We start from the raw sequence: 12,815 nt of genomic DNA, 5'->3' as shown, positions 1-12,815 counted from the left end.
TGCTCCAGTCTAGCCAGGTCCAGAGGCTGGGCCACCATATATTTTTGCTATTATCTTTCTAGTGTCTTCAGGTCTATCTGAAGATGTCCTTGTAGCTGAGAATACTCACATACTGGACCCACTGACATGGTTGAAATAATTATTAAAACATCTGATTAGTAATTATGTTTGGACATGGCTACGTTTGTCTGTAAGCATACACAAAGCTAGAATTTATATGAAGGCTTGCAATACCAGCCTTATAAAAGCAACCACTATGACAGTATCAAAAAGCTAACCATGCTTGAATGGCTGCTACTTAGAGAGAGAAAGGAAGTTACCGTCTAGTTATCATGAACATATCTGACTTATTGATCATGACATGGGTGAAGTATCTGTATTTTGCAAATCTTCCATTTTCCATCACCTGGGGAAAAAAAAGGACGAGAGAAAATTGATCACATTACATAATGCCTTTTGATTTTCTAAAATGCATTTCTCAGTGGGGAAACATCATTTACTTACACAGTAAATATATATATATGTATCTCCAGAAAACAAATATTCACTTTATTCTCATTGTTCCCTTTTTAAACGTATCTACTGCATAGCTGCAGTAATGACAATTTTTACATGCTAGACTTATTAAAGATATTATCTTACAAGTTTTGAATTTGATCCAATATGGTATTTAACTAGTATGGTCATTTTCTTTACATCACATAATTTCAAAACCATATAAACATGTATTTCTATATACTCCAAACCTGGCATAAGGGAGGAATGTGGGCTGTGTGTTGTGTCACCTCCTCGAGGCAGAATGCTTGAGTATCAACTGCAAGTAGAGTGCAGTTACAGGCAGGTGTGTTTACTTGGGGAGCAAGAGATCAGTGCTGAATTACAAAGGGCATCAACAGCACTAAGATGGAGATATAAGGTGAGCAGTTACTAGTTAGTATGAGTTCCTATTCTGCCTCTTCCCTGAAAATGTCCTATTTAAAAATATGCTTTGTCAACTTTAGAACTCATAAAAACATAAGCAATAAGCTGGGTACCAACGGCTCACGCCTGTAGTCCTAGTGGGAGGGTTACTGTTCAAGACCAGCTTGCGTAGAAATGTTTTCCAAGGTCCCTTTCTCAACTCATAGCTGGGCATGGTAGCACACAGGTCTTATCTTAAATGACGTGCGAGTCTGAGATTGGGGCTGTGGTTACAGGGCACTCCTGGAAGTCTGTAGGCAGTCTGTGAGACTCCCTCCCGGTTATGATGACGCTTAAAACTGATGGACTGTGGAACAGTCACACACGCAGGCAGGAAGAGAAAGCCTGATCTCAAAGATAACAGTGCAAAAAGGGCTGCAAGCATGTCTCAGCAATAGACTGCCTTTGGAGCCAGTGAGAGGCTCCGAGTTGGGGGCACATAAGGGACCCCAAGGCCTGCTGGGCCTACGTTACAAATTTTATGTGCAAGACTACTGATGTAGACAGACATGTTCTTGGCTGCCAACAATAATTTGCTTGTAAAGACCTAAGCATAATCTTAAATAGACAATGGTTATTTTAAATTGTGTTCACTATCATTTGCTCTGAGGATGGAGGCATCCTAGCTACTTAAAATATACAGCAGGCTAGACATACATACATATATATATATGTCTAGCCTGCTGTATATTTATATATATATATATATATTTAAGATATATATATATATTTTTTTTTTAAGATAAGGCTTGTAATTGTGACAAAAATCCCTCAAAAAAGAGCACATTAACAATTTAGGCAAATGTTAGAGGTTTTGAATGAATTCCAAAAGAGGACAGAAAGTTTAAGAAACTAATGAAGAACCAGGAAGCCAACTATAAAAGACAAATTATTTAGCTTAGATGAAAGCTACAATGTGACTTTACAGTCATCTTGTTGAGAGGCTAACTGGTTTTCATTTTTTTAGAAACAAAAGTAAACAAAAATTAAATCAGCAGGATGACACATGCGGACTACTAGGCAGGAGGAACTTTCTAAGTTTAAAGAGTATAAAATAATGAGGAAGAAATAGTTACTATTTATAATATCTAACAAGTAGGAAATAAACACTAATATAAAAGTGAAAAGGTGCCATAACGTCAGTGGGAGGAAATTCATAAAAGATACGCAGATAAATTTGAAAAATTAGGTGGAACAGATCAAATTAAGGAGATATAAGCTGAAGAAAGCATCAAATACTAGAGGAGGGTCAAAGCTATTTGCAGATGACAGTCCATCTATCACCGATTACATAAAAGTCATTATTTGGAGATGGAAAGAAAAAATCCTTTCTAAAAGGGTAGTAAAAAGATTAGCATATGTATGTGCTAATCACATGATACGTATTTGTATGTATGTTATATACAAAGGATCTGCAGAAGTTAGGTATGAGCTGTAACCCGCATTTGACTCGTTCTCTGAGTTAGGGTCTCATTCTGTATGTAGCCCAGGCTGGACCACGATCCTCCGTCTTGGTCTCAGAAGTGCTGAGTTTGGATTTGGCAAGAGTTGTAATACTCTACTGAGGGGAGTGAAAGTTTTGAAAATGAAAATCCATGTATTATTCTTGGATATAAACATTCTCTAAGGGATTCAAAAATGGTGATTTTGTTGGCTACAGGATAGAGGACAGGAAAAGAAGTGAATGGAAAAAGTTAGTAAAGTATCTGATAACATTCAGCAATTAGGAAAATGAAAATAAATTCATTAAAGGATATTAATACAATTTATAAAGTTATAATAGTGAAAATCGTTTGGTGCTGGCAAAAGTTTATACTGACCTATCAATGGAAAATATTTACATAATGTAAACTGGCCAACATGTACACATTTGAATATAGGAATCTGTGACACCAAAACAGCCTTTCATGATAGAGGGTAAAAGCATGCATTACTCAACCAATGATTTGAGGCAACTCAAAGACTGAAGCAGGATCCTTCATTCTACACTAAATCAATGCTGCCAAGTCAATTTTACATAGACAAAATGACTATTTCAAGTGCTAGCAACAGCAACATTTTTGTAATCTTGGAGTGGAAAAGGCAAAAATAAAAGGCAAAGTCCATAAAGTCTAATAAAAAAAACCCATCAGTACAAAACAAACACTACTGGACAGCAATAGTGAATTACAAAAAAGAGTAAAATACCACAAAAACCAAAGGATAAACTTAATTTATTGATACAGAGATAGGTATTTCATAAAGAATGTAAGAAAATGCAAATGACAAAATACAAATACAAATATCAACAGGTAGTATAGCAAAAAACCCAAGATGTGACCAATAAATATGAGAAAATATTCAACTTAACTCAAAATCAAGAAAATGCAGGACAATGAAACATACTCTGAGTCAGCAATTCCACTGGCAAGACTGAATGTAAACAACAATGTGCCAAAACACCAAGACCAGACTCTTCACAGCAGCTAGCAAAAAAGTCTTAAATGCTCATTAGTTAGGAAATGCCAAATATATATGGTGCAGCCATAGAATAAGACATGACGAAGTAATAAGGAAAAATGAACTCTTGTGTATGGAGACAGAAAAAGGTACAAGTGAAGGTACAAGGAATTATAGTACTGAACAGAATACATGAGGGGAAAAAAAGCACAAACAGCATATATGTATGTATATACATATACAAGTTACCGCCAAAACATGCACCCCAATCTGTTAATGTTTAGTATCTCTGGATTTGTGAAGGGTAATGGTGGAGACAGGAATGAATTTTTCATTTCAACTTTACATTCTATACTTTTAACAGTTTGTTTTTCTGGTATGTGAAAATAAACTATGTTGTAAAGAATGCTCTCTTTTTATGACCAAGTTTTGAAATGAAAAATACAAATGCGACTTTCTCAAGAACATTATTACTTCTATCATTTTTTACTTCTATTGAAGAGTCTATATACGCCATGGATAATTATACCCTTTAAGTAATCATGAATCATGGTTCAACTCCAAATAAGCTTTTATATCAGTGTTTGGGCATTGTAGATGAGCCTACCTTTCATTACTCTTTATTTTCAGATCCAAATCACATAAAACCTAAGCTGAGTCTATTAGTAATTAAACAATTTCAAAAGTCACAATAGTACCTGGTATAAATAAAAGATTTAAAAAAAAACAACTCCCCCTTAAAAAAAAAAAAAAAAAAGAGCTGGGTGCCAGTGCCTCACAACTGTAATCTTAGCTACTCAGGAGGCTGAGATCTGAGGATAGAGGTTCAAAGCCAGCCCCGGCAGGACAGCAGGAAAGTCCGTGAGACTCTTATCTCCAATAAACCACTAGAAAACCAGAAGTGGTGCTGTGGCTCAAGCGGTAGAGAGCTCGTCTTGAGCCTGAAGAGCGCAGGGACAGCGCCCGGCCCAGAGTTCAAGCCCCAGCAGGGTGCTTTGAAATGCAACTAATTACATCCTTTGTTATTAGAATGGTATATATGAATAAACATCAAAGATAATTAATGCAGAGAAAAGTTGTACTGCCGTTTTCATTAAAAACATGTAAGAAAGAACAGAATTATAAGCAGAATCCAAAACTCTGAAACTGAATTCACAGAAACATGCAAGAATAACAGCTTATCAGCTATTTTCATCCTCCATCACATTGTAAACAGATGTCACACTGTGGTCACAATGTCTTGCCTAATTACTTGAGTGTAAACCTACTAGACATGAAAATTTACACTTTTCAAAACATCATGTCTTAGAATTTTAGACCTAAAAGGAATGTCATTCATTCACACCAATTTCTTGCATTTTACACGAAGAAACAAAGAACCAGGTACATAATCAACAAATCCATTTAAATGTTGACAATAATTGTACGTAATTAGGTAAGATTACAGCTAAGTGATTTGAGGTGAGCTGGGAAACTAGGCTCAGAACACTAGTTTTTGTGCTTTTAATTCTAGTGCTTTTCACTATTACCTGAGGATTTCTTTTATAGTGAAAGTCACATTTCCTCCTCTGTATATCAAAAATATTTGACAATCCAAAGAAGGTAGTTTCTGAGGCTGGTTTTTAAATCAGATCAAGTTAGCTGAAATTTTCTAGATTAATACTGTCCAAACAATTTAGTGCCAATATCCTGTATTTCTCCATCTCAAACAGACTTGTGAATGTTTCTATTAAAATGATTTGTACTACCATTTAAAATAAAATTAGAAATATCAAGGGCAGGAATTAATATATTCAGTCATTTCATGAAGACTGTAGTCAGGCTGTTAGGATATGCATTAGTGTTAAAAGGAAAAACAGTTTTTGCCTTATTTGTTAAAAGTAGATGAGAATTACCAATCACAGTTTAGAAATTTCTAAAAAAAACAGACACAATAGAAACTATTCATTCTGACATGACTATGAGAATCTGTAAGTAACATTTAAAATGAGTGGTTACTGGTAAGAGTCCTGTTTGAGTTAAAAACAAAACAAAACATATGTATAATGTAAGCCAAACCAAGGATACAGCTAGAAAGACAAAGTAGAATCTGGACAGTGGTGTCAGGGTTACTTTCTTCTAAAATCCACATTTCCTGTCAGATAAGTCCTAATTCTTTACAAAAAAAAATATTGTGAGCCAGAAACTGTAGTAATTAAGACAACATTTTGAACACTCAAATTATCCAAATGTGATACACTAGCAAAGTACTGAAAGAGCAAAGCAAAACGCAGATTGATACTAGTATGACTAATATAGAGCATCAAATTCCAAAAATCAAAGGGCTGAGCATTTAAGAAATATGTTTAAGAAAATTGATAATGGTTGAGAACATATAGTTTAGCAAAAAACAATTCTAGCTTGTCAATATTTGACTTGTAATCTCTCATAGAAGTAGAAATGAATTTGTTGATATAGCAACACATGTAGTTAAAATGAAAGTGGGTGCTGATGGCTCATGCCTACAATCCTAGGTACGTAGAAAGCTGAGATCTGAGGGTTGCAGTTCAAAGCCAGCCTGGGCAGGAAAGTCCATGAGATTCTTGTCTCTAATTAACCACCAGAAAACTGGAAGTGGAGCTGTGGCTCAAAGTAGTAAAGTGCTAGCCTTGCGCAAAAGAGCTCGGACAGCACTCAGGTCCTGAGGTTCCAGCCCAACAAAAAAATAAAAAAGTAAAATAAAATGAAAAATAAAAAATAAATAAAAATAAAATGAAAAAAATAAAATGGAAGTGAGCCAGGTGTGGTGGTGCACACCTGGATCTTAGCACTCCAGAGGTAGAGGCAGGAGGATCGAGAGTTTGAGGCCAATCTGGGCTACAAAGCAAGACCTTGCGGAGAGAGGGGGAAAAAAAGCATAACTTCCTTAGAGTTACTTGATTTAGCATTTAGGTATAACAAAGTGTTTTGCTAATTCACTTGAAACCTAAGACTTGAGTGTCAGGGGCGGGGGGGGGGGGGGGGGTGAAGGGGGGAGGAGGGAAGGAAGAGATTCAATTAAGTCTGATGATCAAATCTAGTAGAAATCAATGATCTAAAACACCAATGATAATCTATACCAGAATATTGAAAACACTAGAATAAATGTAAACAAGAGCGAAGAAGCCATATTTAGCAAGTTGGTTTAAAAAAATCCAAATCCCAGACTCAGAGTTATCAGATGTGAAGAGGAATTACTACCCTGTAGTTAATCCCTTATATCACTGTCTCCTTCCTCTTCACTTTCTTGCCTGCCAGCCAAAGTGTAGGTATAGATTATGGTGTTAGCTCAAAAGGAAAACTCAGCATAACACTTTGAAATCAATTTAAGGGAGAGAAATTATATCTTAAGGCATGTGAACCATTATCCACTGGTGTAACCAAGACTGCCTGGAGAAAGAAGAGATTTATACTCATTCAATAGCTATGCACACTGAAAATGTCAGACTATCAGTTAAACTATCCAATACATTCTAGAAAGCCTAGAATTAGGGCAGCAGGAATGATGTTTATGCAGAGTTCCAAAAGTCTCACTGAGGCAGTTCCTTTAGAATCTCAAGCTGATCATTATTCATTGGTCCACACCAGGTATACTTGATAATATTGTAAAATTAAGAGTAGTCCAAATTACTGAAAATTTGTGATTTTACTGTTCAGTGTGCAGAAACTATCATGTATTGAAACTATTCTACTAACCTTGAAAGGAAACAAAAAGGATGAGATTTAATGATGTTTTTATCTTGGCAAAGAGGAAACAAATGAGGAATATACAGTATACATAATGGTGGCCAAGCACTAGCATAAACTGGTACTCATCTGGAATAATAAAATACAATAGAGTTCTTATTAGGCATTATATTAGTAATTATACACATTACCTCATCTTAGTCTTAGAAACAATACCAAGTAGCATTAAAATGTTCTCTCCATTTTACAGTCTAGAATTGTTAGACCCAATAAAAGACTGTCAAATTAGTTTTAAAAAAGCATACAAACTAGATAGAATTGAATTCTAGTCTACTTGGCTCAAAAAGAATCCAAGCCCTGACAAAGAGGATACTGATTCTCAAATAACAATTTTTTTATTATGAAAAAGAGCAGAGTAGAACTCACATATATGTGGCTTGAGCATCTGAGGGGCAAAATATTTTATAAATAGTACATCTGTATTGAATAGGTACAGACAAAAGTACAATATAACTATTTTCCCAGCACTTATGCATTATTAGATTTTATAAGCAACTGAGAGGTGATTAAAGTATTCAGAAGGAGATGCTTAGGTTTCATATAAGCACTATGTGATTTTTTTTGCAAGGCACTTAAGCATATGAGATTTAGGGGTCCTTGGGGTTCCTGAAACCAAGTGGTACTGAGGAACAATTGCATATATGTTACAGTAGATGCATCTCTAAAATGGATTGGAATGTGGGTTCAAATATATAAGCTTTATCGTATCTCATGCAATGCTTGACATTTTATAAAGTAACTAGGCATCATTCTTTCTTTAGAGAGAAGTCATGTGTCTTTTTAATTTCTATGATTCCTTAAATCTGTGCATATACTAGCTAAGCAACAGACAGGAAAATGAGACATGAGGATATAGCATTACAAAATTGGCCTTGAACACATCATGTGTTTATCCTTGTCACCTGAACAATAAAGCTCACTACATACCAGAAACCTTCACTATTCTCTTCAAGGCTGTGCTCCTAATATCTTGAAGTAGGCCTGAGAAGTCCTAGGAATGTAAGAGTGAATTGTACAGTGAATTTGTGGAATTCGAACTTTCTTCTTTTGATGGTTACGAGGTTTAAACTCAGGGCCTTTAATGCTTGCTAGGCAGGCACTCTACCATTTGAGCCATCACTCCAACCCCAAGATTTTTCATATTTGATATGCACTATGCTCTCAAATCATGCCACCAAAAATCTAATTATACACACAATTAATGCTATTCGATTCCTTCTGGAAATATTAAAATGCAAAGTGGCCTGGCAACTTATTCCATAAAAGTTAACTTCCTGAGAGAGTCCAGCTTCTTATAGTCGTATTTCAGTGCTGCATCATCAGGAGACCTCAAACTAAAACAACTCCCTGAAGTGCCATAAAAATAGCTGAATGCATATTTCTCCACAATGTTTCACAATAGGTTACTTATAATGGTAAAATTTTCACTGAAAACTATTACAGTTCATGAGTATTATCACAAGACGTGATTAGGACCTTAATATTTCAATTCTACAGATTCCTAAGTGACCAAAGTCACAATGACATGGTACTTCCTTTCAAATAACAAATTGTTTTGTGATGAATGAGACTACAATCTAATTCTGTATGAAAATAAATTATTTCAATTGAGTGTATTTTTCATATGACACTCAATTTACCAAAAACCAACAAAAACAAACAAAGAAACAAACAAAACCCCATCAACAAAAAAGCCTTTTCCCAGGGCTGGGGATGTAGCTCAGCTGTAAACTGTTTGCTTAGCATGTGCTAAAGCCCTAGATTCAATCCTCACCTCACAACATAAGAAACCAACCTCCTCTCTCTCTCTCTCACTCACTCTTTCTCTCTTTCACACACACGCACACACACACAGAACCCTTCAATAACTTAAAAGTTATCTAACAACAAGAACACATATAGCATGCACACAACACAGACATACAAACATTTATGAATGGCTTTACTATACTCACCTTATCCTGAAAATCTTTGTGTGTCTCTAAAGAAACTAGGGGGAGGGGAATTATAAGGCAGAGCTCCAATCAATCAGTAGAAAAACTACAAATTAATAGTCAGGAGTCAGAATTTAGCACTCTTAGCTTACTTAAGGAAGGTAGAGGGTCTTTCATAAACTTTTACTATAGAACTTACTCCTGCTAATATATCCTTAATTTGAAAAAAAATAAAATTCAAATGGAATCATACTGAGCTTAACATCTGAGAACTTCTTTTAATGTTAAAATGTTCTGAACTTCAAAATATTTTTGCCATTAATATGCTTACAAGTTCAAATTTTATCATGACAAAATTTTAAGAAATTTAGAAATCAAATTACTCTCATTCAAGTTATTAATTTCCTTTAAAAAGGGGAATTCACACCAGATAAAAACATGAACTTCCTCTGAGTGGAACCATTATCTCCAGTAGAAGACAGGATTCCAAAAGTCTTCTTCAAAAGGTTGGATGTATGAGAGGTGCCATTAGTCCACAATAAATTTCATGGAGACTATTACTTTCAAATGTTCAAAAGACTGGGCCCTTGAAAATGATGAGACACACTTTTTAAAAGGTTGTGTTCAACTACTAAGTAGAATATGTGATCTGCTCCCAAAGCAGGATAGTAATCTTTGCTATGAGATCGACTTTTTCTGAGATGCTAGCTAATAGCTTTAACTTGGGTAGATAAGAAAATTTGGCTCTCTTCTGTTTTCTCATCTCATTCAGAAGTATCCTTCTGAAGACGAACAGTTACAAAATGAAGAGTGAAATCCAGTGAGCCTTTATCTCCTTTTACTTGTCCACTTACTCAAAATTTCAGACGAGGTCAGGAGGAGAGTATCCAGCACTACTCTGATGATCTGATTGCTATTTTATAAGCCCTTTCTTCCAGATTAGCTGTTAATTCTCTTCCTGAAGTAAAAGGAAAGACCACGAAGGGCTGACAGCAGTTATCTTCCAACTGCTATTAAGGCAGTGTTTGAAGCTAGTTATAAACGTCTGTAATCTCTGAAAGAAAGAAATACACAACAAACAAAAGCAGCCTCCCTCTCCCAACAACTTACCTAATGACCATTGATACCTTTGCAAAAGATTCAAAGACAACACAGATGAACTTCAAAAATACCTGAAATGTCACAAAATGTACTCCTATGGGACACCTCAGTGCTCACTATTCAAACACAATGAACACAAGATTAAACACACACACTCCCATTTTAAGGGAAGATTAATTTTTAAGGGGAAGAAAGTGTTTTTCAAAAGGAAATATTCAAAAGAACTAATCAATGGAAAAGAAGCAGCTATTATATCCTCAAGAAAAAAATGAAAAGGTTGTGTTTATATTTATGCGCTTCAGAGATAAAAAAAAAACTAGGCTTCTCACATTAAGGATTATTCTGTAAGTGGGATTTTTTTAATATTTAGAAGCTAATAATTCTATTTATAAAAAATTATAAAGAGAGTAATATAAAATGGCAATTCATTTACTTAGATAACTTAATAAAAATTTTAAAGAAGAAATATACCATAAATAGAGACAAAAGTCAATTTTTGGCAGTACTGGGATTTGAACTCAAGACCTGTGCATACCAGGCAGGCACTCTACTACTTGAGCCATACCTCCAGCCATTGTTGCTGTACAAAGTTTTTCAATAGGGTCTCAGATTGGCTCAGAATGGTTTGGACCACAATCCTATGCTTCCGTGCTTAGCTTTTGTTTGTTGAGATGGCATCTCAAAACCTTTTAGCCTTTGCTAGCCAGCATCATCAGCTTTTGTTGGAGCCTGGAGAACTTTTTGCCTTTCTGGCCTCAAACCGGCCTCCAAATAGCTAGGATTCTAGCTGTGAACCACTGTGCCTGCCACAAAATCTTTTTCTTCTCTGTAGTTTTCTTACTTTAGTGTGCATAGATTACTTAAATAATGTAATTTTTGAAAAATTTCACATCATCTGTAAAATACAAGTGTAGACCTAAGATTGACAGTGAAACGATTCACGAGAGATTTAGGATTTTTCTCTGCATGGGTCTCAAATTGTTAATTCAGAAATGCATGAATACACCAAAAACATATATTCAGCAAAATCACTGATTATTATCTTTTTTTGTGCCAATCCTGGGGCTTGAACTCAGGGCCTGTGCACTATCCCTGAGCTGTTTTTGCTCAAGACTAGCACTTTACCCAGTTGGAGCCACAGATCTACTTCTGGCTTTCTTGGGGTGGTTAATTGGGAAATAAAAGAGGCTCAGACTTTCCTGCTGGGGCAGGTGATCCTCAGATCTCAGCCTCCTGAGTAGCTAGGATTATAGGTGTGAACCACCAGCACCCAGCTTCTGATTTTTTTTTAAACACAAATAATACTTGTAAGATTTTGAATGCTTTCATATTTGAGGATCTCTAAGATCCTGAGGATATAATTCAATTTATTAGAAATTTTTTATCTTTTCATTGCTTAGACAATGAAAGTTTTACATAATGTTTTAAAGTTGATATTTGGGGGAAATATGGAATAACTGCTAAATAAATTTTTCTACTAACGCAACCATGGGTATGAAATGTCCATACAAAAACAAAGCCATAAATCCTTATCTATTAAACTATTAAAACTATAAATTATTATAATTAATAGTGATTTAAAATCATGTATTTGTCCCTTGATTCATGACTTTCAATATTTTGTACTTATTCATCCACTAAAATTAATAGTTGAATATTTTATGTACTTTTAATTAATTTTCATTTATCTCTAATGAGTGAAGACAGAAGAATGAACAAGAATGATGTACTTTTTACATATCCATCATAATCATTACTTGATCTAAATTAACAATGTGTGGGCACTTAACATTTAAGCCTCTTGAAACGTTAATATTTAACATAAAAATTTAAATATCTAACATTTAAATTCAATATATTAATATTTACATCTTTAAAATAATTAATGCAAGGACATCTTTTTTTTTTTTTAAGCTGAGGCCTGAAGATGCAGTAGAAAAACACCCAATTGTTACTTACAGGGACTAAAAATTACAGAATAAGGAAAGCCTAAATCACAACAGTAAAGTTTACTAGTTACTATAATATTGTCTTAAATTTTGTTACGGTTGAAATTTTAAATAAATGCAATCCTATTTCCTTTCATTAAAATGGCAACTCACTGATGAAATAAGTTGAACCTTTTCCAGTTAAATTCTTAAGAAACAAAAGATCATTTATATGAAACCAGTATCACAGAAATAAAAAACACACTAACAGGAAAACAGTAAATGTCTTGCAAGCCAAAAGTTCGTCTTTTCTTTTTGAACAAAGGTCTAGTAACATTGAAATGTACGGAGCAAAGAAAGATATTTCTAGGCTCTTCCTTCTTGAGGCATCTACAATAAATAATAATAGTCTGTGTTCTTTCTTTTAGTAGAAGCAGCAGTTTCTGTGATTTTGCCTCAAAGTGAGAAAGTTTTGGGCATAACAAACAGAAGTTGAGTTTCTGCTATCATTAGTGACTATTTTAATTGGATCGTCACATTCTCAAAAGAGTACTATTATCTATTGTGATTAAACCAAGTTCTTTGACATCTGTATATTTGTTACTCCTCCTACACATGCCCTGGACTTTTTTAGTTGGTGCTGGTACTGAGTGCTGGGCTTCCAGCTCTCTCTTTGTTTTTTCACTCA

At 34.7% G+C, this 12,815-nt stretch overlaps 1 protein-coding gene across 1 annotated transcript in view; it reads right to left on the bottom strand.

Annotated features, from left to right (window-relative positions):
• The window catches only part of Vps13a (vacuolar protein sorting 13 homolog A), a 167,531-nt gene that overhangs the window by 11,940 nt on the left and 142,776 nt on the right, over positions 1-12,815 (bottom strand). The window contains exon 69 of the mRNA XM_042665599.1: positions 321-406. Coding sequence (XP_042521533.1) covers positions 321-406 — 86 coding nt within the window. The remainder of the gene's footprint in view (positions 1-320; positions 407-12,815) is intronic.

Source organism: Dipodomys spectabilis, unplaced genomic scaffold, assembly GCF_019054845.1.
Source record: "Dipodomys spectabilis isolate Male_0828 unplaced genomic scaffold, ASM1905484v1 ptg000335l, whole genome shotgun sequence".
NCBI lineage: Eukaryota > Metazoa > Chordata > Mammalia > Rodentia > Heteromyidae > Dipodomys > Dipodomys spectabilis.
This window is presented reverse-complemented; position numbering and strand designations above follow the sequence as displayed.